Source organism: Tiliqua scincoides, chromosome 4, assembly GCF_035046505.1.
Source record: "Tiliqua scincoides isolate rTilSci1 chromosome 4, rTilSci1.hap2, whole genome shotgun sequence".
In the NCBI taxonomy this organism is placed as follows: domain Eukaryota; kingdom Metazoa; phylum Chordata; class Lepidosauria; order Squamata; family Scincidae; genus Tiliqua; species Tiliqua scincoides.
The window spans coordinates 224,183,176-224,208,351 of record NC_089824.1 but is presented as its reverse complement, the minus strand read 5'-3'; the positions used below and the strand labels follow the sequence as shown (position 1 = coordinate 224,208,351).

Genomic DNA, 25,176 nt, shown 5'->3' with positions numbered 1-25,176 from the left:
TGATGGTGCTTATGGGAATTGTAATCTGTATGATGGCTACCACTATGGAAGTACAGCACTGTATGCCTCACAAAGCCTACCATAAGCACCTTCATCTCCCTTCCTGTTTGGAGAAGAAGGTTTAATGGCTCCAATTTTGGCTTTTTGCTGCTGCCTCAGAACAACTCCTGGCCAGTTTTCAAACAATTTCACACACCCCTAAGTTTAACCCCCCCCCCACACACACACTTATCTGAGGATCATAGAAAATTCCATGGTTTTTTGGGTCAAAGGCTGCCCTCAACTTATCTGTGAGATCGACTGTCATGAATATGTATCATTTAGGCCTAGTAGTATGTAAAGCCAGAACCAAGCAACAGAGGAGTGGCTTGCAGTTCCTAGCTGGAAAGAATTTACAACTCAATGGAAGGTGATGATGTAGCACCTAAGCAGACAGAGAGGCGCCCATGAATCTCCAGTGGGGAGGGGAAGAACTAAGAGGACTAGCATCCAGCCCCACTTCGGGAAGATTCTGGTCCCAAGGGCCTCTGATTGGACAGTTTAAATGAGTACAGAGTCACCTCAGACCTGTTAGCATGAGAAGTATAAGAACAAAGCCCAAGGGGTGTGTCTTGGTCTTTGTCGTTTTTGGTGGAAAAAGGTTGTGGGTGCAAAATCCTGAGGGAGAGCCTGCTCCACAGAGCCTCTTAGGTAATCTGGCTGAAAGATCTACAAAAGAAAGCTTACCCAGGTGAGAGTTAGGGAATAATAGAGATAGCCAGTTAGCTTTGTTATTTTAATGCTGATATGTTTCCTAGAAGTTTTATGCCTCTAGCATTTGCTTCCTTTTGTAACTTTATGTAACCCTGTGTATTTAATAAAGTAAAAATCCTTTTACTAAGTTGTTTCATTGTCTATTGGGAACAAAGGTTCAGAATCCTGCCTAGCCGTTCAGCAAGCTACCAAATACTCATTGAGGACTAGTAACTTGAGGACTGAGGCTTTAATTAAAGTGCTCAGTGCCTGCAAGGGATAGAATTAAGCCTAGAGGGTCTCAGTGTCCCTGGACTGAGACACTGGCACATATAGGGTGGTGGAGGTACTACCGAACAGGGGTCCTTGAGGGCTCTAGGGTTCAAGAACCAAGAACTCTGAGCAGCCCAAAACCCTGGGAGTGTACGACATTGACTTATACTTGAGTATCTGCAGTGATGCCGGCTTGGCTGCGCCCATCCCCAGTGCTGAGCTGGAGAAACCCTAATCTCTGATCAGTTCAATCTCCTAACTCAAACATGAAACCCACTGAGCAATACCCAGGGATCTGTGCAGGGGGCTGCAGCCTTGGCATGTGGACAGCCAGAGAAGTGGGCTGCTCTTCATTCCTGGTCATGCCACATTCCTCCTGCTCTCCAAAATGCAACCAGGAGAGCATCCAAAGTCTGCCAAAAGCAGCACTGGAACAACTGCAGCTGGAGAAGAGATCAGTCATAACTGTTTGGAAAGGGAACCAGAGAGAATTAGACTGGCAAACTCAATGCAGGTGCTTCTATGGGTCAGACAGGGGAAGTGCAGGCACAAAAAGGAAAAAGGGAGAGGCTGATTGAAAAGACAAAAAACCTGCCCTTTGTCAGACTGTCATGTTTCCACTTACCCATGGATGCCTGTGGCAGCCAGGCAGGCCATCAGACAGGATTGCCATCAAGTTATGCTACACCAAGTGTGCTGGTCTTTGAAGGACCAGAAGGGTCCTGGTTCTTTTCACTGCTGCAGGCTAGCACACTATCCTGTTGCCCCCCCCACCCCCAGTTTCTGGTGAATGTAACCAGTTGTCATACACACTCCCTGGCAAAATGGGTGAGCAGCTGCTAAGACACGCCCCTCTCCTCCAGGCGCAATTGGGAGAGAGAAAAGCCAGGGAACAGAGGCCAGGTCCAGTGCTGCCTCCCCAGTCAAGGATTAGCCAGGAAAGAGGCCCTGAAGCTCATAGCGAACATGCTGCCCCAGTCGCTGTGAAAAGGGGCACACACTAGGCTGGCAACAGCAAAGTAAAACTGCTCAGGAAGAAACCAGAGGAAACAGCGCCTCCAAGAAAGACTCACCATCTGCAAAGGCCCATTACGCTCTGGCCTACGCCTTCCCCAAAGGCTCTCCAAAAGGATTCTGGATACCAACACTAGACTTCACCAAGGTTCCCCACCTCTGGGACTTCCAAGTGCAGTGCTTGCAACCAGACCAGGGATGGAGATCCCTGCAGCAGGGCAAGCTCTGTTATGACTCTCACCTCTGTGCAGCCTAGGATGAGCATCCAGAACTGTCCATCAATGCCCTTGAGAAAGGCTGAAACCAGGGGGCCACCAAAGCAGCTGGACTCACTAGTCAAGCGCCAACCTGTCCCTACACACAGAAACTGACACTTAGGGGTCCATGAACTCTGTCCAAGCTGGGTAGTCAAGGGTTAGGAGGGTCTGGCAGGAGGTCTGGTCTAGAGGGTACAGCCTCCGTTAGCCCGAAGATAACATCAGAAGGTCGCCAGTTCAAGGACACCGGCAGCTCCCTGAACAGCTGAGAATGGCGAGACCTTGAAGCAGCTGACAAGCCCAGCTGAGTGATTCCACCTGCTCTTGGTGTGAGCAAGAAGCATCTTGGCTGCCCTCCATGTGAGAGGTGGAGCCGCTTGTCAGCCTGCTGGGAGAACTGGAGGCCAGAAGGGAGACCAAACCAGGAAGATCCATTCTGAAATGTTGCTGGTTCTTGAAAGAGAGAACCTCTGTGATTGTAAAAATCCCCTTGAGGGATTTAGAAATGCCTGCCTATGTAAACCACCTTGAATAAAGTCAGAGGAGTAATCCGATGACCAGAAAGACAGTGTAGAAATACCTAGTTATTATTATTATTATTATTATTATTATTATCACCTCTATTAGCCACTGAGAATAGAGAATAGTGTTTCCCAAGCAAGTGCTGCCTGTCTGCCTGCCACCTTCACTCCCAAGACAGGTGGCACTGCTCTGCTACAAGCCTGAGCCCCTGCACCTCAAAATTAAACACTGCCCTGAGCTACTTAGCAAGGGGAGCGTCTATAATTAGAGAACAGAGATTCCTTTCTTGAAAGGTCCAGTCCTGGGCTTTCTTAATTAGCCAGAGGCTCTTCCCTATTAAAACACCATCCGCCACCCTCCAGGCACAATTCTGCGAAGTAACAGGCTCTTTCTTCTTCAAATCCACCTGGGCCCCATTTCCTACACACAAAAGGTGTTTGCTTCGCCTTTGCTTGGGGATGAGAGCAGGAGGGGAAAGCAGGAAGCCTGAAGGTGCTGAATGCCAAGTAGACAACTGAGGGAGCACGGCAGCCCCAGAGCTGGTCCAGCAAACTGCCACAATCCTCTGCCCACAGGGGGTCTGGGGGCACAAGGAAAACACTGTGAGGAGAAGTTGCAGACCACTGGCCAGAATGACGTTTCTGCCGACCAGGAACCTTTTCTGTGGAGTTCAGCCCCTCCTGACCTCGGACAGGAGGAGTTGCACGTGTGAACTGGAGGGTCCGGGCAGCGGGTGGCAGTGGCAGGTGCAGCTCCCAAGGCCTCTATTCGCAGCTTCAGTCCTTCACACCGCGCCCAGAAACCACTCCGTGCTCAGCAGGAGCTTCCGGGGGTCTTCAAGGCAGAGCCTCCAGCCGGCTGGCAGTGCTGGGACTGGCCAGGCGCTCTGCCCGGAAGGCCGCAGCTGCCCGCCTGTGCCTGCACTGGCAACGAACCGCCACGCCGCTTCCCCGGCCAGACGAGCGGAGGGAGGGGGCCGCAACGCGGCCTTCCGTCCCGGACGCTCCCGCAGCCACCGCGCCGCTGCCTGGAGCGTCCAGCATCAGCCACAGCCCTGCCCTGCCCTGCGCTGCCTCGAGCGGAGGCCGAGAGGCAACGCCTCCCGGTCCTCGGGGAACGAAGCGCGCTGGGGCCTCCGGCCGGCAGCCTGCGGCGCGCGCGGGCCAGGCGAGAGCAGGGCCTTCCGCAGCCCCGGGAACGCACGCCGCGAGACCGCTGCTGGCCGGCGCTGCGCAGAGCGAGACGACGGCGAAGAGGCGGACAGGGAGGGAGCGAGCGAGCGCCGGCGCCCCGCCCCCGCAGAGCGCCCCCCCGACCGGCCCCGCCCCTGGCGAGGGCGGGGCGCCGCGACGCGCGCGCACGAGCCCGGACGCGAACGCGCACCCCCCTGCCTGGCGCGCGCGCGAAGGAGCGCGCCCCCGCCTCCGGCGACGGCTGCAGGAGCAGCGCCGCGGCCCGCCGAGGAAGCAGCGCCGCGGGCGGGCGGCCGCACTCACCGGGCCTGCTCGCGGTCCTGCGCTGAGGCGGCGGCGACGACAAAGGCGCCAACCGTAGCCAACGGCCTCTCGCTCTCTGCACGGCGCCGGCGCGGGGCGTGGCCTCGCCGAACGTCGCGTGGCCCGCGGCATGCCGGGAGTTGTAGTCCTCCGATCCCCTTCCCTGCCGCGGGCGCCCCTCGAGCACGTGTGAACGCGCAGAAGCGGCCGGTGGCGTAGCCGGAGGGAGCGCAGTGCTCGATGTGGCGGGGAGCGGGTGCCTCCGCTTTGCTCCCCGCGCCGGGAACGGCTCCGAAGCTCCCCGCACACTGAGCGCTGCGCCGCTCTCTGGCTACGCCACCGCCTCGGGCAGAGTGTGCCTGGCTGGGACTCGGGCGCCCAGGCAGCCGCCCCCAGCTGCTGCTGGAGAAGTCCCTGGAGGGTCTGGGACGCTGCTGTCCAGCACTCCCCTCCGGGCCTAGGCCTCCCTCCCAGCCTGGGAGAGGACCCGGCTGCCAAGAGCCACTGTGGCAAGCCTCCCCAGGGCCTCTGCTGCAGCCCCTGCCACCGCCAGGTTGGCACAGCAGCCAGCTCTGCCCTGTCAGCTGGGGCCTCCTCTCCCTCCCGAGCGTCAGGCGCAGGAAGGGCTGGTCCTGTTTGGGCAGCTGGAGCAGCCATGGCAGCATTCCAAGAAGAGAGCCACAGCGCCACGCCCAGCAGAAGGGCCTTGCCATAGTGCCCAGCCCCACATATCAGCCCCTACCATAGATGCACAGCCAGGAGGTCCGGAGGGAGCAACTGAATCACTGGCAGGTGGCCTGACGCAGGTGGAGCTGGAGGGCCCCACAGATTACAACCTCCCAGCCACCTCAGAACTCCAGAAGGCACAACGGGGCTTGCCCTGGAGCGCCAGAGGGCACTGTTGTCACCAGGGCAGGGGGCCATGGCAGGGGAATCCCACTTAGCTCCACAGGTCATCCAGCCAGTGTTCCTGCTGGGGCAGCCATTGCTATGGGGAAGCTCCCCCTCACTCATGTTGGGACCTCATGCTGTCCTAAGCAGTAGAGTCCCAGGGCCCACAGTGAGGTACAGTGTGGCACGCTGGCAAACATGCATAGTTTGCCATAGAGAGAAGGAAAGGAGACTTAGAGATGGCAGAGAAATTGAATGAGTTCTTTGCATCTGTCTTCACGGCAGAAGACCTCGGGCAGATACCGCTGCCTGAACGGCCCCTCCTGACCAAGGAATTAAGTCAGATAGAAGTTGAACGAGACGATGTTTCAGACCTCATTGATAAATTAAAGACCAATAAATCACCAGGCCCTGATGGCATCCACCCTAGAGTTATTAAGGAATTGAAGAATGAAGTTGCTGATCTCTTGACTAAAATATGCAACTTGTCCCTCAAAACAGCCACAGTGCCAGAGGATTGGAGGATAGCAAATGTCACACCGATTTTTAAAAAGGGAAGGAGGGGGGACCTGGGAAACTATAGGCCAGTCAGCCTAACATCTATACCGGGTAAGATGGTGGAATGTCTCATCAAAGACAGAATCTCAAAACACATAGACGAACAAGTTTGCTGAGGGAGAATCAGCCTGGCTTCTGTAAGGGTAAGTCTTGCCTCAAGAACCTAATAGAATTCTTTGAAAAGGTCAGCAGGCAAATGGATGCAGGAGAACCCGTGGACATTATATATCTGGACTTTCAGAAGGCGTTCGACACGGTCCCTCACCAAAGGCTGCTGAGTAAGCTCCACAGTCAGGGAATTAGAGGGCAGATCCTCTCCTGAATTGAGACCTGGTTGAAGACCAGGAAACAGAGAGTGGGTGTGAAACAGAGAGTGGGTGTCAACAGGCCATTTTTTACAATGGAGAGAGGTGAAAAGCGGTGTGCCTCAAGGATCTGTCCTGGGACCTGGACCTGGAGACAGGGTTGAGCAGTGAGGTGGCAAAGTTTGCAGACTTTGCTCACCTTTTCTGAGTGGTGAAGACCAGAAGTGATTGTGAGGAGCTCCAGAAGGATCTCTCCAAACTGGCAGAATGGGCAGCAAAATGGCAGATGTGTTTCAGTGTCAGTAAGTGTAAAGTCATGCACATTGGGGCAAAAAATCAAAACTTCACATATAGGCTGATGGGTTCTGAGCTGTCTGTGACAGATCAGGAGAGAGATCTTGGGGTGGTGGTGGACAGGTCGATGAAAGTGTCAACCCAATGTGCAGCGGCAGTGAAGAAGGCCAATTCTATGCTTGGGATCATTAGAAAAGTTATTGAGAACAAAACTGCTAATATTATGATGCCGTTGTACAAATGGTAAGGCCACACCTGGAGTATTGTGTCCAGTTCTGGTCGCTGCATCTCAAAAAGGATATAGTGGAAATGGAAAAGGTGCAAAAGAGGGCAACTAAGATGATTACTGGGCTGGGGCACCTTCCTTATGAGGAAAGGCTACGGCGTTTGGGCCTCTTCAGCCTAGAAAAGAGGCGCCTGAGGGGGAACATGATTGAGACATACAAAATTATGCATGGGAAGGATAGAGTGGATTGAGAGATGCTCTACACTCTCACATAACACCAGAACCAGGGGACATCCACTAAAATTGAGTGTTGGGAAGGTTACAACAGACAAAAGAAAATATTTCTTTACTCAGCGTGTGGTCGGTCTGTGAAACTCCTTGCCACAGGATGTGGTGATGGCATCTGGCCAGGATGCCTTTAAAAGGGGATTGGACAAGTTTCTGGAGGAAAAATCCATTATGGGTTACCTCCTGATTTTAGAAATGTGCTATGTCAGAAGCAAGGGAGGGCACCAGAATGAGGTCTCTTGTTATCAGGTGTGCTTCCTGGGGCATTTGGTGGGCCGCTGTGAGATACAGGAAACAGGACTAGATGGGCCTATGGTCTGATCCAGTGGGGCTGTTCTTATATTCTTAAGTCGTGGAGTGTGCCTTTGGGATGCTGAAGATGTGCTTCTGGTTTAGATATCTGTCCAAGGACCCTCTTATGAGGAGACTTGAGACTTCTGGTTTGTCGTGTGTGCCACATTCCACCACACAACCCTGCAGAGGGACACATCCCAGGATGTGGCTTTTGTTTTCAGGATCAACTGTGTGATGCCAGCAAGGAGTAGCTCCCATGGAGTGTCGCAAGGTGAGGCTTCTTCCAAGCTAGCCTGATAAGAGTGTGCTGGGGGGGGGGGGGTTGCAGGTGATGGCTCTAACCATGAAAAAAGTGACCTCCCTCGGCCTGTGGGATCCAAGGCCTCTGGCCCAGTCCTGCTTCCAAGTCACGCCATGGCCTGGGTCTTGCGCTCCTGGCAGGGACCACAGCCACACAGAAGGGTTGTCAGGTGATGACATTGAATGCCCTGTTCATAGGTGCCCTGTCAGATGCTTTCTCTTTGCAGGAAGAAAAGTAGCAAAGGAGGAGTCTTCAAGGGAGGGGGCTTTGCAGCCCCACCCCCAGCCAGTCCTCTGCTTAAATTGGCAGTCCTCTCAGCTCTCTTTTCATGAAAAAGCAGGCCAGAAGGCTGTGCAACCTTTGCTTTGACCTGGTCATGATGGCTGATGCTACCAAAACAGGCTGCAGAGGAACAGGGAGGAGGTGTGCAGGAGGCCCCAGAGGGGTCAAGTCTGGGGCGGGGTGGGCGAGGGCTTGCTGGCTTCCTGTGGCCTGTTTTCAGCTAGAGCAGTGGTTCCAAAGCTGGGGGTCGTGATCTGATTGTTGGTGGTCCAAAAAGCCCAGAGCGGGCTGAAGAGGCTCAGGAGGCGGCTTTTCCTGAATCACTCTGTCCCAAAATACATTTGTTTGTGTGCACTTCTCTGAATGTGTGTGTGTGGCTGCATGAAGCCATATCTGTGAGTATGTGTGTGTGTGCTGATCCCTCCAACCCCTCACTTGCCTGGTGGAGTTTTCAGTCCCCAGAGAGTGGCATTCTCAGTGAAGAGGAAAAACCCAGCTTTGCTCTCACTGGTTCATTCAAACGCATCGTGGCAGGCAGGCGATACCCCGTTGCAAAGCACACTGTCCATCTCCCATCTCCCCTCAAAGTGGTGACCTTATCTGCTGCAATCTTCCTCCATGTTAGCCAGAGGAGGGTCTCCAGGGCATGTCTCACGCACGCACACACACTGCCCCTTGTACATTCATGGCGCTAACCAGGAAAACATCCTGCTGCCTGCCCCCTGCCATGATGCGAGCTCTTGCTAAATGTCGGGACTCTGGCTTGGTATCCAGAGGAGCTCTGGAGCCTGCCCTGTGGAGTCCAGGGCTCAGTGGGATGGTGGGGGAGAAAGCTGCCAGGCCTGTTACTCTGAAGGAGGTCTTGGCAGATTTGGTCGGCTCTCCCCCCTCTCCAGTTCACCTTTCTTCCTATGGGCTGCAGCAACAACCAGGAGCTGGAGGCAGGTGGCAAAAAGTTAGTCCTATCCTGCACCAGGGTTGAGCGTACAGGAGTGAGAGTGGGGAGGTCTCAGTGCCTGGGTAGAGCGGCTGGCTGAGAAGCAGCTTCAGAAAGAGTTCATCTCTGGGGCCAAAGAAAGGCAAAGAGGGGTTCACTTCCTGGCATGGCGCTCTGGCACATTGACTTTGCCCACATTGTTAAAAGTTGCATCCAATATGCTTCCCCCCCCCAAGTGCAACCCAATCCTGTGCTTGTCTTGGGCTAAAGAAAGCCAAGTAGAGGCTCAGGAAAAGCCCTCCACCCAAGCCTCTGCTTGATTGTCTTCTTTACTCCAGAGAAAACCATGAAAAATACATTCTAGATCTTTTATTTTTTATCTAGTAAAGCTAGGTGGGTCCTGATAGATTGTCGTTTTACAAAGAGGGTCCTAGTGCTAAAAAGTTTGGGAAGCCTGGAGTTGGAGCACTAGGTAGCACAGCCCACTGGTGGCCAGCCAGTCTGAACAGCAGCTCATCCAGAAAAGGCTCCTGTTTCACAGCGAATGAGGAAGTGGGATGCCGGGAGGAATTTTGCAGCGTGGGAAAAGGGGACTCTCCTTCTGTGGTTCTGCCGAAAGTGCATCTCCCAGCCCCCAAAGTCAGGCCATGTGGGGAAATCCAGGCCTGGGAGCAGCCCCAGCCTGAGGCCTGCTTCTGCTTTCCTGGAGATGGCGGTGGGCATCCCCACAGAGGGAAGTCCATTGGCATGAGGGGGCACGAACCTGCTGACTGCCACCTCATCTTGGAGACAGTGGCAAAGGAGCCTGGCGAGGGGTTGGGCCTTCTCACCCTTCCTGCTCACCTTTGCCTGGGCTGCTGGCCCCCGGCAGGGAAGGGCCTTGGCAGCAACAGTGCCTTGCAGCGCCTGCCGCCCGTTTCCGTGCACTGGGTCCTGCCCTCTGCAAGCAGCCCCGCAATCCCTGGCCCGGACAGGACACACCGGCTGTGCTCACGGCCTGCGGTCTCCCACCGGCGCTCCAGGGTCCAGCTGGGCTGCCTTGGCTGCAGTCGCGCGGCGCTCCGGCTGGACCAGACCACTGAGGCAGACCTTGGAGCTGGGGACCACGCGCGCCCCATCCCCCGACAAAGAAGCGCCATTCGACTTGGTGGCGGGGGGGGGGCGCAGCCAGACACTGGAGAGGCCGGCGGGGGGGGCTGTTCTCCGCCATCTCGGTGGTCGAGGGGAAGCTTCTCGCTGAGTGGGCGCCCTCCTCAGACTACCAGCGGGGGGGGGGGACGACCCTCCCGCAGAGCAGAGCACCACACCGCCGAGAGGGAGCAAACGGGCTGCCTGCAGCCGCCTCTCCAGGGGTCCCCGCAGAGCTCAGCGACAGCGACCCTTCCGGAGGCCTCGCGGACCGCCGCTCGGGGCGTCGGGCCCGCAGTTTGGGCGCCCCGGGGCTGGGCCGCCCCAGGGCTTCCGATTGGCTCGCTCAAGCGGACTGGTTTTCCCCGCCCTGGCCGGGGCGGGGCGGGGCGCCTCGCGGGGCTTTATAGGGGCGCCGCCGTCGGAGCGCGGAGATCGCGGCGGGCAGGATGGAGCGCGGGCGGCTGTCCGGCTGGGGCTGGGCGTGCGGCTGCTGCGCGCTGCTGGCGGTGAGTTTCGCTTTCGCTTCGGCCCCCGAGGTGCTCGCCGGCCCTGCGCGCCCAGGCTGCCCTCCGCGGGAAGCCCCTCGCCGGCCCAGTTCCTCTTTCGCGCCGGGAATCCCCCGCGGAGCTGCCGCCCGGCCTGGCGCGGCGTCCCGCCCCGTCCGGTCGGCCGAGGGCTCGCGGGCAGCGGCCAGAAAGAGTCCGGCACGGGGCGGACCTGCGCCCGAGAAGCTGCCGGGCATCGGGCTGCTGGGCGCGGGGCGCTCCTTGGGCTCGGTCTGGGCGTCCGCGGGGGGTATCACCCTGGATGGGCCGGAGAGGCTATTCTGGAGGGGCTCGCTCCGGACCCCCGAGCGGCGCGCGGACCCCGAGGCCCCCCCGCGCCCGCCCACCCCCGTGTTGTCCTTCTCTTTCTGCCTGTTGCCCGCCTGCCTTGCGCAGGGGGGGCTTCGCGGCTCTCCGGGGCCGGGGTGCGGGTGTCCTGCCGTCCAGCCTTCTCCTGGTGCTGAGCTGTGCGCGGCGGGGCGGCCCCTCCTGGACGAAGAGTCCAGTGTGGGCACCCCGCTTCCTACGGGGCGGTTCCCCTGCCCTGGCCGGCGCCAGGAGGCCCCGCAGGCGACCGTCTTGCCTGCCTGGTCCTCTTGGAGCCTGGCTGCGGTGGTTGCGCGGGGGTGGCTCGGGGCAGGCACCTTGGTCCCGAAGCGCCTCCCGCCGCCTTGGAGCTGGAAGCTGGATCCGAGCCAAGGAGGCTCGCCTCACCTGGCCCCCTCCCCCAGTGGGCCATTGTCTGCCTCTGGGAAGCACGTGAGCGGGAGGCGAAGGCAGACCCCCTCCATGGGGGGGTCCCAGCTGGGACTGGGGCAGGCTGGCTGCTGCTGAGCCCAGAGGACACCTGGCCAGCAGACTCGGAGCCCCTCAGGCCTCTGCTGCTCCTTAGACTAGTCCAGTCCCCTTGTTGAGCTGCCCAGGCCAGTGGCCGGCACTGCCATACTGGGGGGGGGCAACTTGTGCCATCTCTGCAGCAAAGGCAGAGAGAGACCTGCAGCTTCTCACTGTTCTCCTGAGGCTTCCCTTGCAGTCCCTTGCCCACCCGCTCAGCCCCCGCCCACAGGGTTCCTGAGTGGGATGTGTCTGAGGATGTTCAGCCATGTGGTCCTCCTGGCTGCCCACACTTCTTCTGCCGGAGTGTGCGTTCCCCGCTTGGCCAGGGCTTTGGTTTCGGAAGGCTGCCTTCCCTTTTCTGGCTTCCGCGACGCCACTCGTGAGCCAGGCAGGCTCCCTCCCTCCCTCTGGGCCTGTGGTGCTGCTTTGCCTTTGTGGTGCACGCTCCGGTGGAGCTGCTGCTGCAGTTTTCAGTCGCCTCCCTGCAGCCCTCTGGGGAAATTCGGCCCTTGTGCCTTCCCCACAGAGTTTCCTTCTTAGCAACCCCTTCCTGTGAAGCTGGCGATCTTGTCACTGGGAAGGTCCCAGGAAGGCTACCTGTGGTGGTCCAAACTGGACAGGACACTTGCATGTCGGAGACATCTGGGCATTGGAGGACTTTCTCCCTGTCCCGGTCAGGACGCTGCCTCCTTCTGTCTCGCTGAAGGTGCAGAAGGACAGTTGCTAGTTCAGCCTTCTCTGCTTTGGACGCTTCCTTGGTTTCTCGCCAAGTCAAGAGCACCCTTTGCATTTTGATCAGGGGGTGATCTTACGTCCCCTGCACTAAATGATTGTTTGGGCCTAGGATTTCTACTCGCGTGAATCTGTGAAGGACTCTGGCCTGCCTAAATTTTCTGGACATAGAGAGTGGCACCCCCACCCCACCCCCCAGTCCACTTGATAGCATTTGTATCCTGACATGACTGGGTGTCAGCAAGTTTCTAGAACACGGGTGTCAAACAAGGCCCATGGGCCGAATGCGACCCTTGGAAGCAATTTATCCAGCCCTCATTATAACTGGGATAATCGTGTCTTGAAAATGCAAACAAGATTTGAACCATTTCTTGTGCATTCTTTGCAGCTAATTAGTTTCTAGGTGAGGGCAAGGTGCTTATTTTTGGTCATCATCTGCTTAATGATGTTACTTCCAGCCCTCGGTAGGCACCAGGAATGCTAACTTCAGCCCTTTGCATGAAATGACACCCCTGCTTTAGTGTATCCTCCATGTCTTAGGTGGGCCTTGGTGTCCAAGTGCTTCTATTCCCCCGTTTTGACTTGGATGTTTCTGGCTGCATGTAAAACGCTGGTGGCCAGTTGAGGGCCTTTTGCGCCTTGACCAGTTGTCCTGCCCTGACCTTGTTTCCCAACTGTGGTCCTTCCTGGTGTTCTAGAACATTTATTAGCATTCTCGTCTGTTTAGGGAAACCTTTGCATTCGCATCATCACCAGTGGAGAGGCTGGCGTCATGTCAGTTCAGCACAGCGTCAATACAGTTGTGCCCTGCTGCTGGTCTCTGGGTGCTCCCCCACCCAGCCCATGTGCTGCAGCTGGTTCCAGGCTGGTCTTGACTGGTTCTGCTTTTCATCTCCATGATGGTTGTCTTTGCTTTTGATCTGAGCAAAGCAGGGTGGAGATCTGCAAAACAAGTCAAGCTGCCTCATTGGCTTTGCGTGTTCACTGGGGGAGGTGAACTGCCTCGCTGGTGGGTCTTCATCTGGAAGGGCAAGATGTGAATGGTGGGGGCATGCGGGCAGAGCTACAACCAGGCACTGGTAAACTCCAGCCCCATGTGGCAGCTTCAAAGCAGGTGGTAAGTTGGCATCTTGCCAGCACCCACTTGAAAGGAAGCTGTGGCTGCTGCTGCTGTTCCTCCTCAGTGCCTCTGTGGTCTGGGTGAGAGGCTCTGGGAGGACAGGAGAGGCGGGGAGCGAGGCTGGCTGGCTGATCGCTGGGACTTACCTCCACTCTCTCATTCTGCAGTGCTTGGTTCTGGGGCAGGGGCAGAAGTGCAGCTCCACACAATATGAGCAGAATGGCCGGTGTTGCAACAAGTGTTCGCCAGGTACAGACTCTCGCCCCTTTCCCTGCCTGGTTCACCCTCCCTCTACACTCCCTCTACACTCCTCTGACAGGAGCTAATGCAGTCTCAAAACCCACTTTGGAACAGCCCCCGGCACTGTTGGCTCGGGATTTGTCGTGGACAAGGTGGTCCATTTGCAGGGTCAAGTGCCTGGTGTGTCCACAGTTGGCGCAGGTGTCCTGAGGCCCACTTGTGTCTTGCAAGAAGCCAGCCTGGGGCTTTCTTTACCTGCTTATCATTCAGCTGAGTCTTCTAGAGGTGTTTCAGAGAAGTTGGCTGGAAGGAGTTGCCTCCGTGGCTCTCCCAACGCTCCTGGCAGAGGCTTCTTCCTAGCCTGGTTCTCCAGCTCTGGAAACTCCAGCTCTTGGCTGGATCTGCTGCCAAGTCAGAGCCTCTTGCATGTCGCCCCACATGGCTCTTAGACAGCATCACGAAAGCTGCCCAGCCACCCTCTCCCCCCCCAGCTCGTGTGTCATGCTTTGTTGCAGGCCAAAAGGTGAGGACTGAATGTGCCGGGGAAGCGGAGACTGTTTGTGAACCGTGTGCACGCCACCACTTCCAAGGCAGCTGGACCCGGGAGATGCACTGCACTCCGCACAGAGACTGTGACGAGAGTAGGTGACCAGCTGGCTGAGGGCCTCTTTTGGGTTACGCTGGGCTCGTGGGCCACCACCGTGGCTTGCCAGGGCTGAGTTGAGCCTCGAACTCCATCCACACTTCCCTGCGTGTCTCTCTCTCTTTCCACCAGATGCTGGTTTGGTTGTGGAAATACCTGGGAACGCCTCACGGAATGTAGTATGTCGGTGCAAGAATGGCACACACTGCTCCAGCCAGGAGTGCCAGACCTGCCGGGTCAACAAGCCCTGTGGTCCGGGTGAAGGTGTTCAGCAGGAAGGTGTGGGCCTGGGGCATCTTGCTCACAGTGACGTGACGACACGTGCGTCCCAGCTGTGGGACTTCTTCCTATTTGGGCGGCTTTTGGGAGCCAGGCTATGTGAGCCTGTGGCACTACCTCATGCACAGGGCTTCTGGGGCCTGCTCCTCCAGCCCTGCCCCCCCCATGTGATGGCTCTTTCTCTTCCTTATGTTGCAGCCAGCGGTGCAAGTGACACGGTCTGCATGGTGTGTCCTCACGGCTACTTCTCCAGTAGCTCGTCTGCCACTGCTCGGTGCCAGCCATGGAGCAGGTATGTGGCATGAAAGGATGATGCTCTGCCAGAGCTGGAGCAGTGGGTCCTGCTGGGCCCTGTGTGGCTGCTGCTTTCTGCAGACTGGCAGACCTTTCATGTGGTGTCTTGGGGCCCCACTTCTCTCCCCTGGCCAGGAGGGGGCCCTACTTTGTAGAATTGGGGGGAGGCTTTTGCATTGGGTGAGCATTCACAGCATTTGCACGTGCCTGTGGCAAAACCCAGGCGCCATTTCAAGCAGGCTGGCTTTGGGGTGGTGAGATTTCATGGGCACAGCTGGTGCTCCAGAGGGAGGGAAGAACTGCCTCTGTGCCCCATTCTCCCCCCCCCCCACTGCTTTTCTGATAAGGTAGAGAGATTCTGTCAGGTACCTGCCTATTGCTGACCCATCAGTGTGGACTCTGTCTCTGCAGCTGTGAGACCAAACAACTGATCCAGAAAGTGAATGGAACACACGTGTCGGATGTTGTTTGTGGTGAGTGACGCCCTGGCGGCTTACTTAAGGATACTTAACCAGTGGGGTGGGAGGCTGGGGCATTGTGTGCGTGTGGCAGGGGGCGGCTGCATGGATGTGACCTCATTCTTTTGACTGCTTCTACTTTGTTGGGGGGGGGTCCCCAGCCTCTGCAGTCCTCCCCATGTGCTGACGGTGTGGAGTGGGGCGGGTCTTCTAGCACCGCCTTCTTTGAGACAGGGACCCCTCTCCTGAGGCGCCTGGGGAAGAAAGGAGGAGGGGCGTTCCAAGAATTGTCCTGGTTTCTCTGCAGTGACAGTTTAGTGCCTTCTCAGAACTGTCCCCAGAAGCTTCCAGTGCTTTCTGCCCCTGTGCCTGAGCAGGGAAGTGCCTGCAGCCATGCACAGGATTGGGGCCGGCTCCTTTGGAATCCCTGCTGAGGCAGCAGCAGTTCACGGTTGCTTTCCTCATCCCTTAACACAAATGGACTCAGAACTTTCTGGTACATAATAACACTAGCGATGGGTGGGGAATCTTCTTCTGGGATTAGGTAGTAGGGTGGTTAACCCACTTCGTAAGTGAGCCAGATCACCATACAATGAAGTGTCACGGTTGTGGGACAGAACTCCCACTGCCTGGCGCGTCTGGCTTTGGAGCCCCTGTAAGGGTCCTCAAGGCAGACTAATTGGCCTCGAGGTGGTCCTCGAACCCCCCCCCCCCAAGAACCATGTTGCGCGCACTGCTGCTTCACCACCACCAGCGGCTTCCTTGGAGCAGCTGGGAGAGGTGGCAGGCTGAAGAGAATCCTGTGTGGTCCCAGCAGTGGGAGGACCAGCACCACGTGTCTGCTCGGAGCAAGTGGCCAGTGCCGTGGACACTTTAAAAAGAAGGGCAAAGCAGATCAGAAAACTTTTCTAAGACCACATCGTCAATGCAGACCACCTTGGTAGTGAAACGGTTAACATGGACAGAGGCCACAAGCTGGTGACCAGGCCAGTGGGAGACCTTGTCTGCCATGCAGATCAGTCCTCAAGATGCCACACTGGACTCCTTCCTGAGCCAGGACATCCCAATTGTGGATGTATTTCAGTGGGAGGAGAGATCCATTAAAACATCCAGATCTCCCTTGCTGTGGGACGAAGCCCAGGAGCAGAGAGAGATCTGCTAGACACAGCCTGGCCAATCGCTGTGTGAGCTCAGATGCCACTGTGCCAGGAGCTGCCCAGGAGCTCAAGAGCACTGTTGCTCTGAGGGGGATAGTAGCATTTGTCCTCCCAGGACACCCAGTTCCTGCACCCCCATCGCCACCGTGCCTGCTTGCCATTGGCCAGTTGTGCTTACTGCAGGCAAAGGGGTCCTCTTTCCAGTCAGCCTCCTTGCCTGGCACAGGGGCAGCCGAGGACATTGCTGTCGGTTGTGATACTTGGAGAGCCTGTGCCCACAGCCACCCTCCAGCCATGCCCTCCCTGCCTGCCCTTTGACATGTTTCCACCCTCTCTGGAGTCGCAGCACCGTGACCTGCAGCATGCAGCCATTGGCATGTGGACGGTTGGTACCAGTGGCATCACCAGGGATGACCCTACCTCTGTTCCTGTTGGCACCAACAGCCCCCTTGACTTGTCCCTCAAGCTGGAAATGTCCACTCTCACCCCTTCACTCGACCCCGACAGAGCACAGGAAAGTTTCTCTCCTGCAGAGGACCTGAAACTATTGTAGGGGTTTGAGGCGGGCATGCCCCAGCAAGAGGCCTCAGCCTTGGTCGGGGACCAAGGGTTAAGGCACCCTGGTGTGGCTTGCCCTGGGTCTTGGGCAGGAGCTGTTGACTGCACAGCCTCCTGCCTTGCCTCTCTTTTTGCTCTGCCTGTCATCACGGGCCTCCTGTCTCTTATGGGGCTTCCTCTTGCCCCTCCCCTTCCTGCCGGACGGGTTGATAAATAGCAGCTGCTGGCCCTTGGGCATCCCTGGCCCTGCCCCTGGTGCCCACTGACCCAGTAGTGACCCTGTAGGGGCCCTGGCTGCTGGTCTCTGCCTTCTGGGATCCCCGGGGAGAGGGGGAACCTCAACCACTATAGAATGAGAAAAACAGAGGCGACATCTACTCCTAGCCTGAACTAGCAGCGTCAGAGTGTTGGTGACCCTGTGAGCAACTTCTGTGCAGCTGGAAGCTTGTGGGGGCATCTCAGACTGGAGAACTGTACAGAGTGGGGAGAGAGAATATGCCCTACTAGTGAAAACTTGGCTTCCATTGATTTCCAGAGCAGGAAGTTGGACAGCGTGGCAGGCAGTTGGGGCCACTTCAGCCATGCACATAGAAATGACCTCCTTGCTCTTGTGTACGGCTAGATAGCAATATGTGCTCTTCTGGAGGAAGAGGCTGCCCCTTTCTAAGATAGCAAAGCCAGGGATTCACCCTGTGAAGCATCTTGTGGCAGACTTGTCAAAATCCGTGGCAGGTGCTGTAGCAGCCAAGGCAGGCATGGCCGCAGTCTGCTTCCTTCCTTACTACCTACCTCAAAAATCTGCTTCTTGACGAAGAGGGATTCTTCAGTGCCACTGCAGATGACTCTTTGGAACCTCTGAAGAAGACCAAGGTGACAGCAAAGAGGGTGGTGTTAGTTTGGGCTGCTTGGCCTTCTGGCCGCACAAACAACATGCTGACAGGGTTTACTGTAGATGGGTCTAGATGGGATGTGCGTACATAAGGAAGACCAAGAAGTGAGCCCCACTAAGGAGGAAACCAACCCAGAGAAGGACTGAGGCTAACATTCCCTCTGGTCTTTAAATGTCCGTGACATAAACCTCAGTTTTTATACACAAATCTTGTTGTCTGCACCATCTCTAGTGGAACTGCAGTGATAGCGGGATGCTGTCAGTATTGGCCTTACCTCGGTCTGGAGAGTAGGTAAGGGGCTCCTGTCAGGTGATGGAATTCCAAATGTTGCTATAAAACCAAAGGGTGATCACCATAGTCAGAACGGGCTGTGTGGTGGAGTTCACGTACCTTTTCCAATAGCAGGAAGCTTCCCTTTCTCCTCTGCCAGCCTCGAGTGCAGTGATTTTCAACCTTTTTCTTCTCATGGCACACTGACAAGGCACTAAAATTGTCAAGGCACACCATCAGCTTTTTGACAATTGGCAAGGCACACCACACTGACAGCAGGGGCTCACATCCCCGAATGGCCCTACTAACAAATGATCCTGCCCTAAATTCCCATGGCACGCCTGCAGACCATCCACGGCACACCAGTGTGCCACAGCACAGTGGTTGAAAATGGCTGCTCTAGTGGCTAAAGTGGACTCTTCTCCAACATGTTGCCACTGAACGAAGCCTCCTAGTCCATATCTACTTGAGATGCTGCTTTGGGTCCCTTCAGGGAAAATGTCGGGATAAAATTACTGGAAGTAAACAAATACTACATGGTGCCGAAGAGATGGTGGCCTGTGTCTAAGCAATGTCTGTTTTTAAACAAAGGGTTTTCCTACCATCTCCATGCTAAACATCTTGATGCTGCTCAACAGATGAGCCTGGCTTGCACCTGCGTAGAAGAGGAGGGTGTCCATTTCTACATGCTGTGTGTGCCTACCACATGGCATGTCCTGGTTGGTACTGAGCACTTTCAATACTGGTTGCTTCTCCTCTGGCATCTCTGTGCATTGAGGACCCCAGAGTGAGTGGCTGTGAAGGCTGAATTCTTTCAGAGCTGGATGGCTGGATGGTTGACTTTCAGTGATGAAATCCCAAGAGCAGCGACTAAACACTGGGGGAGACCCTGCACCTCTGGGCCTGTCAGCTGGAGCCAATTGGGCAGGCCCCGTTGAACCTCAGGGCATTTCGTGCCAGGGACTGTTGCCAGGGACTGAATGCCACGCCTGCATAGTATCCCTTTGGACTTCCAGACATCACTATCTTCAGCTGTGCATTGGATCCAGTATCTTCTGGGCTACACAGTATTGGCCACGGAAGTGATTGCTGTGGCATCTCTACCCTGAAGGTCCTTGCTGAGCTGTATTGGGTGGTTGGGCCTCTTGTGTGTTTCCAACACAGCAACTCTTCATGCTGGACCACACCTTACACCAAAGTCTCCCTCTTGGCAGTTCCTCCCAGTGTAGGGGTGGGGAGCTGGCTGGCTCCCTTTAAGTCAATGGGGCTTGGTCACTGCAGTGAGAGAGACTCACATTGGTTCTCAAAACTGTTAGTCCTTGCTGAGAATGGTAGGCTCCAGGGCTTCAAGGGACCAGGTTGCACCGATTCTAATGGACTACAAAATGGCCATGTATTATGTGAGCACACCAGGCAGCATTGTATCAAAAACCCTTGACACAACACTTGGCTGGGATAGCCAAAAGCTGGGCAGATGCCCTTGGCAGAGTCAAGTGACAAGCTAACAAGGAATGGAGCCTCGACACCTGATCCGTGTGTGTGTGCAGGTCTATTCATTGTTGTTCTTCCCTCCCTCTCCCCTGGCCATCCCGAGGACACGCAAGTTCTACAGCATCTGCATCCTGATGCCACCGAAGTCGTGAGGCTCATCCAGTTTGCATCTCTGCTTCTCTGCCTACAGCCTGACCATTGACAATGCCTCCATTGCCCGCTGGTCAGAAGATTCTGCAAGAGTTTGTCCAGCTTGCACTCCCTCCAGAAACTCCAACTTCACCATGGAGTTAATTTTGCCTGGTCTGATCACAGTTAATCTGCAAGCCCTTCTCATCGATGGCCACTGTGCTTTTGCCTGCTCAGCTTGATTTTTCCATGCGAGCTGCACATGTTATGACCTGACCCTCTGTCAGGCTTCATCCTGGGATGAGACATGGTCTCTTTGCCTAAAGTGGCCTTGGCACTTCAGATTAATGGCAAGTCAGCACTGCCCGTTTCAGAGTTGGAGGGGGAAGAGCTCTGCACATGTTGTGTTGAACAAGCTATTTCTTTCTGTAATATCAGAGCAGGTGGCAGTTCTTGATATGCTGCCAGGAACCCTATAAGGCCAAAATGTTTCCACCCCCTTTGGTCTGGATGACGAAGACTCCCTCTCTGGTCAGCAAAGAAGCAGCCTTCCCCACCTCTGCCAGAGCTCTACAGAGCAGCAGTCTTGACCTTTTCTGGAGCTCTGTGCCTGGCCTCAAGGTCAGGAGCCAGTGCTTTGTTTGAGCACCCAGGTCTGCCAAAGGTCTGCCCCAAACTAACCTGCAGCAATGCGGCACCATGACATGGGACAACGCAGAGGCCATGAAGGGGGTTGCCTACCTGCAATGGTTTGTCTTGGAGCGGTCATCAGGCAAGGCCTCTGCTGCCCTCTACAGGTCTGGCTCCAGCAGTTGGAGAGCCTCTCAAATAGGACTGTTGATTGGACCGTGGGGCAGACCTCAAAGGAGCAGAGGGGTTGGGCAGTCTGCCTGTGCTTGAGGCATGCAGGTGTACATAGGGTCAAGTGGAGGAGCAGAATGCTCAGCCAAGCTCTGGGTGCTTCTGAAGGCTGCTTGGCCACATGTGTCTGCACCAACAACCATCTGAAGAACTGCTGACATAGGTCAGAAACCTGTCTGGAGAGGGGAAGGGCACAGCAATTCTCAATTAGGTCGCGTGTCTGACTTCTTTTGTTCCCTCCAGCTGATGTCCAGACTCTGCCAGAATCTAAAGAAGAATCCAAAAGAATCTACTCACTACCAGTAGTGCTGGTCTCTGTCGCAGCTGTGAGCATCCTTGGAGGGGGTGCTGTGCTCTTTCTCTGGTGCCAGAATCACAGAGGTGAGTCTGGAAAGCTGATGGCAGTCGTTTTTGGGCTGTGTGTGGGAGGAACAGATGGGGTGGAGTTGCAGCCCCTCTTTGGCATTCTCTGTAGTGGGTGGTGGTGGCAGCAGGGTTAATCTTTCGGCCCCTGCCTCTTACCTGTGGCTGGCAAGGCCTCCCCAGCACCATGCCCTATGGTGTGCTTCCCCGGGATAGCTGCATGTCTGCAGAAAAGCCCCATGGTGGATCTGCCAGTACTTCCCAGGGGCAGCACAGATCAGGGCACGGGCAGGAGATTCCCAGCTCTCCTGTAGTGTGCATCCAGGTGGCAGCTGCCCGCATCATGGGTAGCTGCCCATGAACTAGAATTTTTTTTTAAACAGTATTTATATACCGCTTTTCAACTAAAAGTTCACAAAGCGGTTTACAGAGAAAAATCAAATAACTAAATGGCTCCCTGTCCCAAAAGGGCTCACAATCTAAAAGATGCAAAAAGAACACCAGCAGACAGCCACTAGAAAAGACAGTGCTAGGGTGAGGCGGGCCAATTACTCTCCCCCTGCTAAAAAGAGGAGCACCCACTTGAAAAAGTGCCTCTTACCCAATTAGCAGGGGTTAGAAGGAGGGTTCTCCTGGGTCTCTCCTGGGAGATGGGCCTAGAAGCCAGGCCTTGTCCTGATGAGAGCCCAGGGGTCAACTCGGCTTTTGCTTTCAGGATTCAGGCATCCAAATTATTTATTTAGCTATATTGGTACCAGTCACAGTCTAAAGTAGGGTGTCAAACTTGTTCCATTCAGTGGGTCAAATAGCACTTGTGGTGCCTGCTTTCCGCCAGAACTGATGTCATTAAGCAGGAAGTGATGGCCAGAAATGATCCCTTTGTTCTCACCTAGGAACCCCTTAGTTGCAAAAGACAGAAATATGCAGATCTTGAGCCATCATAAAGTATCTACAAGTCAGGAACTTGATGATGCCTCAAAGAAGGCAAATGCTGCTCTATGATGGGTAGGGAAATATATCAGAGGTGGACACTACATTGTGCTCTTACCAGCACGTGTGTCTGAAGATGGGCCTTGACGTTTTGTAAATTCAGCCCCTTACAACAGCCCCCTGGACTGTTAAATGATGGTGTGGCCACCATCGTTAATTCAACATGTATTCTTGCTTGTTCATTTTTTAAAACTGTCTTTCTATTCTTAAAAAAAAAAAGCGTAGGTATATCTAGGACGCAGGCTGTGCACAGTCTCCACCACAATTCCATCACCCCCTCCTTTCCCTGAATGCTGGAGATGTGTGTGTTCAACACCTACTCTGAAGTGGTGAATGAACGCACAGGAGAAATTCCCACTCAGAGTACTTCCGTGCTGTAGTCCTGCACGTGCTTAGTTGAGAGATGTCCTGCTGAAAGCAGCACCCGGGGAGCAGTCCGTCTTCTCAGACTGGCCATTCCGGACACCAAACAGATGTCATTCTGCAAGGGAGTTTGCTGCTCCATCCCCCCCAGTTTGCACAGAGGTGAGGTGCCTCCAGGCATAGTGCCTGGGCTGGATTTTGATCCTGGCTGCTGGGCTCTTGTTCTGGCACCCTCTGCCTGTCCATCCTTATACAGCTGCAGATGGTTAAGAACATAACAGCCCCGCTGGATCAGGCCAAAGGCCCATCTAGTCCAGCTTCCTGAATCTCACATCGGCCCACCAGATGCCCCAGGGAGCACACCAGATAACAAGAGACCTCATCCTGGTGCCCTCCCTTGCATCTGGCATTCTGACATAGCCCATTTCTAAAATCAGGAGGTTGCGCATACACATCATGGCTTGTACCCCATAATGGATTTTTCCTCCAGAAACTGGTCCAATCCCCTTTTAAAGGTGTCTAGGCTAGACGCCAGCACCACATCCTGTGGCAAGGAGTTCCACAGACCGACCACACGCTGAGTAAAGAAATATTTTCTTTTGTCTGTCCTAACTCTCCCAACACTCAATTTTAGTGGATGTCCCCTGGTTCTGGTATTATGTGAGAGAGTAAAGAGCATCTCCCTATCCACTCTGTCCATCCCCTGCATAATTTTGTATGTCTCAATCATGTCGCCCCTCAGGCATCTCTTTTCTAGGCTGAAGAGGCCCAAACGCCATAGCCTTTCCTCGTAAGGAAGGTGCCCCAGCCCCGAAATCATCTTAATCGCTCTCTTTTGCACCTTTTCCATTTCCAAGATGTTCTCTTTGAGATGTGGCGACCAGAACTGGACACAATACTCCAGGTGTGGCCTGAGCAGCTTCCCAGCTTGGGAAGCCCCCACAGCTCAGTGTCGTGCGATCCCTTCAGGAGTAGAGGAGGCGTGAGGGTTCCTGTACTCCACATCCTAAGAATCTGGAGTTGACCGACAGCCCAATCCTATCCGCACTTTCCTGGGAGTAAGCCGCATCGACTCAAATGGGACTGACTTCTGAGTAGACATGCATAGGATTGGGCTGCAAATCTCTGTAACAATCCAGTTTCTGAACCGTATCTCCATGTAACATCCTTACTATAGTGTCAAATGCACAGTTCCTGAAGTGCTGCTGATCTTCCCTTTGATCGAGGCTTGAAGGTTGTGTGCAGTGTTGGCCTCCTTACCTATCTGAAGCCACAGGGACAACTTTGCACTTGGCAACTTTTCTTTCTTGCCTGCAAGTAGGACCAGATTTCTCTTCCTTGTGTCCACTCTGTGTGTGCACATCTTTTTCCCTTAAATTCATTCAAAAATTCAGGGTCTTAAAAATTTTGCTCCCTTGCTCAAGGGTAGGAATGGACAAGAGTAGACTAAGTATGGGGCTTAGTGGTTTGGACAGAGGGACGGGGGACGACGACGACAACAACTGCTTTAGACCTTTGAGCCACAATCCTTTGCACACCATGTTGGCAACCTCCAGTCTCGAAAGACTATGTGTGTCGCGCTCTGACACACAAGCCACATGCAGATAGGAAGGGCAGGTGTGCTCCTTAGGAAGACAGCAACATCTGATCATGTCTCTCTCTCTCTCTCTCTTCCCCCCCCCCCCCAGAGCCCCAGAAATATCATGTGAATCAGGTATGTGCTCTAGGATTTTTCTGAGCTGGGAAAGAAAGGGGTATGTGAGCAGCAGGCCCTGTAAGGGGGGGGGCTCGTTGTGGGGGGTGGTTTCCTGTGCAGGGCAGGCCATAGGGAAGCCCCCCACTGCTGCTGCTTCTGCTTCTGCTTCTGCTTGTTTCTCTGGAAGTTCTACTGATGCGTGGCCACACCTGCCTTTGTCCATGCACGCACAGGAGCCCCACTGTCAGCCGATGGAGGTGGTCTTTGAGGATGACGAGTGCCCTGCTCTGCCAGTGCAAGAGACTCTGCCGGGAGGCCAGCCTGTGGCCCAGGAAGACGGCAAGGACAGCCACCTGGCCCAACAGGAGCACCCCTGACTGGTCTCTGGCTCTGGGGCAAATCGTATGTCCCAGATGAGGGCCCGGCCTGCCCTCCTTGGGGTCTGCCTCACCAAGCCCCGATGGACATGAACCCTGCTTATATACAGAGCTGTCTGCCAAAAGTGGGGCCAGTTCTGGAGAGGAAGCAACCTGTCCTGATAAGCAGAGATGGCAGTGGACAGAGAACTGAAGAGGGGGAGCTGGCTTCCTCCCCACAGGTCCTTGGACAGCTGGAGCATAGGGGCATCATGCTAGCAGAGAAGACACCATGGGTGAGAAGTAGTGGTGCATCTTCTACACAGTAGGAGTGCCCTCAGTTCTTTACCTGACTGAACCTTGCCACCTGTCAATCAGCTGGCCAGGGATGGGGCTTATGTCCCCCCACTGCCTGAGAATCCTGTTTGGCCAAGGATACTGACCCAGCTCCCTCCTGGGGCCTGGATGGAACCCTTTTCTCCCCTTCCCAATGGCCCCCATCTGTGTACACAGGCTGTCAGAGCCCAGATCTACCTGCCGGGAATGCCAGTGAGCCATTTTTGGAGCAGGTCTGGCTGTGGGCACTGCCAGGGCTCTGAGGGGGGCAGAGCAGGGAGGAGTGGGCTGCAGCACCCTGGGGGCACTCGCTTCCTCTGGTGAGTCACGAGGTGGATTCTGTTGGGGGAGAGAAACCCCTATCAACCATGCTGGCAAGTCTTGCATCCTCAACTCAGAGGTTCTATCTGGACTGCATAAATGCCTGTGTTCCCACGAAGAGGGTGTTGTGGCATTTGTCCAGCTGCCATGAAGAAAGGGAGGTGTGTGTGCTCTGCGTTGGGGCAGGAGTCTCCCCTAGCAATGAGCCTGACCTCTCCGGGCTTCTCGTGGCTAGGTGTGCATGGAAGCCACCCTCTGCAGTCCCAGGCAGTGACTGCGCTTGCCACTGACCCTCAATCCAGGGGCGTCCACTTCTCCAGCCCAGGGCTAGCAGAATCTTCTCCTGCATTTCAGTGGCTGCACCTGCCAACGTGCAAGGACGTTCTTCCAGCTACCACTGAGCTGGTACACATTGGCACAAGCCTCTAGTGCAGTGATTTTCAACC

At 55.4% G+C, this 25,176-nt stretch overlaps 2 protein-coding genes across 4 annotated transcripts in view; one reads left to right on the top strand and one right to left on the bottom strand.

Moving 5' to 3' along the window:
- NCOA5 (nuclear receptor coactivator 5) overlaps positions 1 to 4,358 on the bottom strand; it is a 29,879-nt gene extending 25,521 nt beyond the window's left edge. For all 3 annotated transcript variants that reach the window (XM_066626336.1, XM_066626338.1, XM_066626339.1), the window contains exon 1: positions 4,295 to 4,358. The gene's annotated coding sequence lies outside the window, so the exon portion shown is untranslated. The remainder of the gene's footprint in view (positions 1 to 4,294) is intronic.
- Positions 4,359 to 10,241: 5,883 nt separating this feature from the next.
- Positions 10,242 to 24,848, top strand: CD40 (CD40 molecule). Its single transcript, XM_066625335.1, has 9 exons — positions 10,242 to 10,307; positions 13,203 to 13,284; positions 13,791 to 13,916; positions 14,051 to 14,197; positions 14,396 to 14,489; positions 14,903 to 14,964; positions 20,549 to 20,686; positions 23,710 to 23,735; positions 23,951 to 24,848. Exons 1-9 carry the CDS (start codon positions 10,248 to 10,250, stop codon positions 24,092 to 24,094), a joined length of 879 nt encoding a protein of 292 aa, XP_066481432.1. The 5' UTR covers positions 10,242 to 10,247; the 3' UTR covers positions 24,095 to 24,848.
- The last annotated feature ends 328 nt before the right edge of the window (positions 24,849 to 25,176 follow it).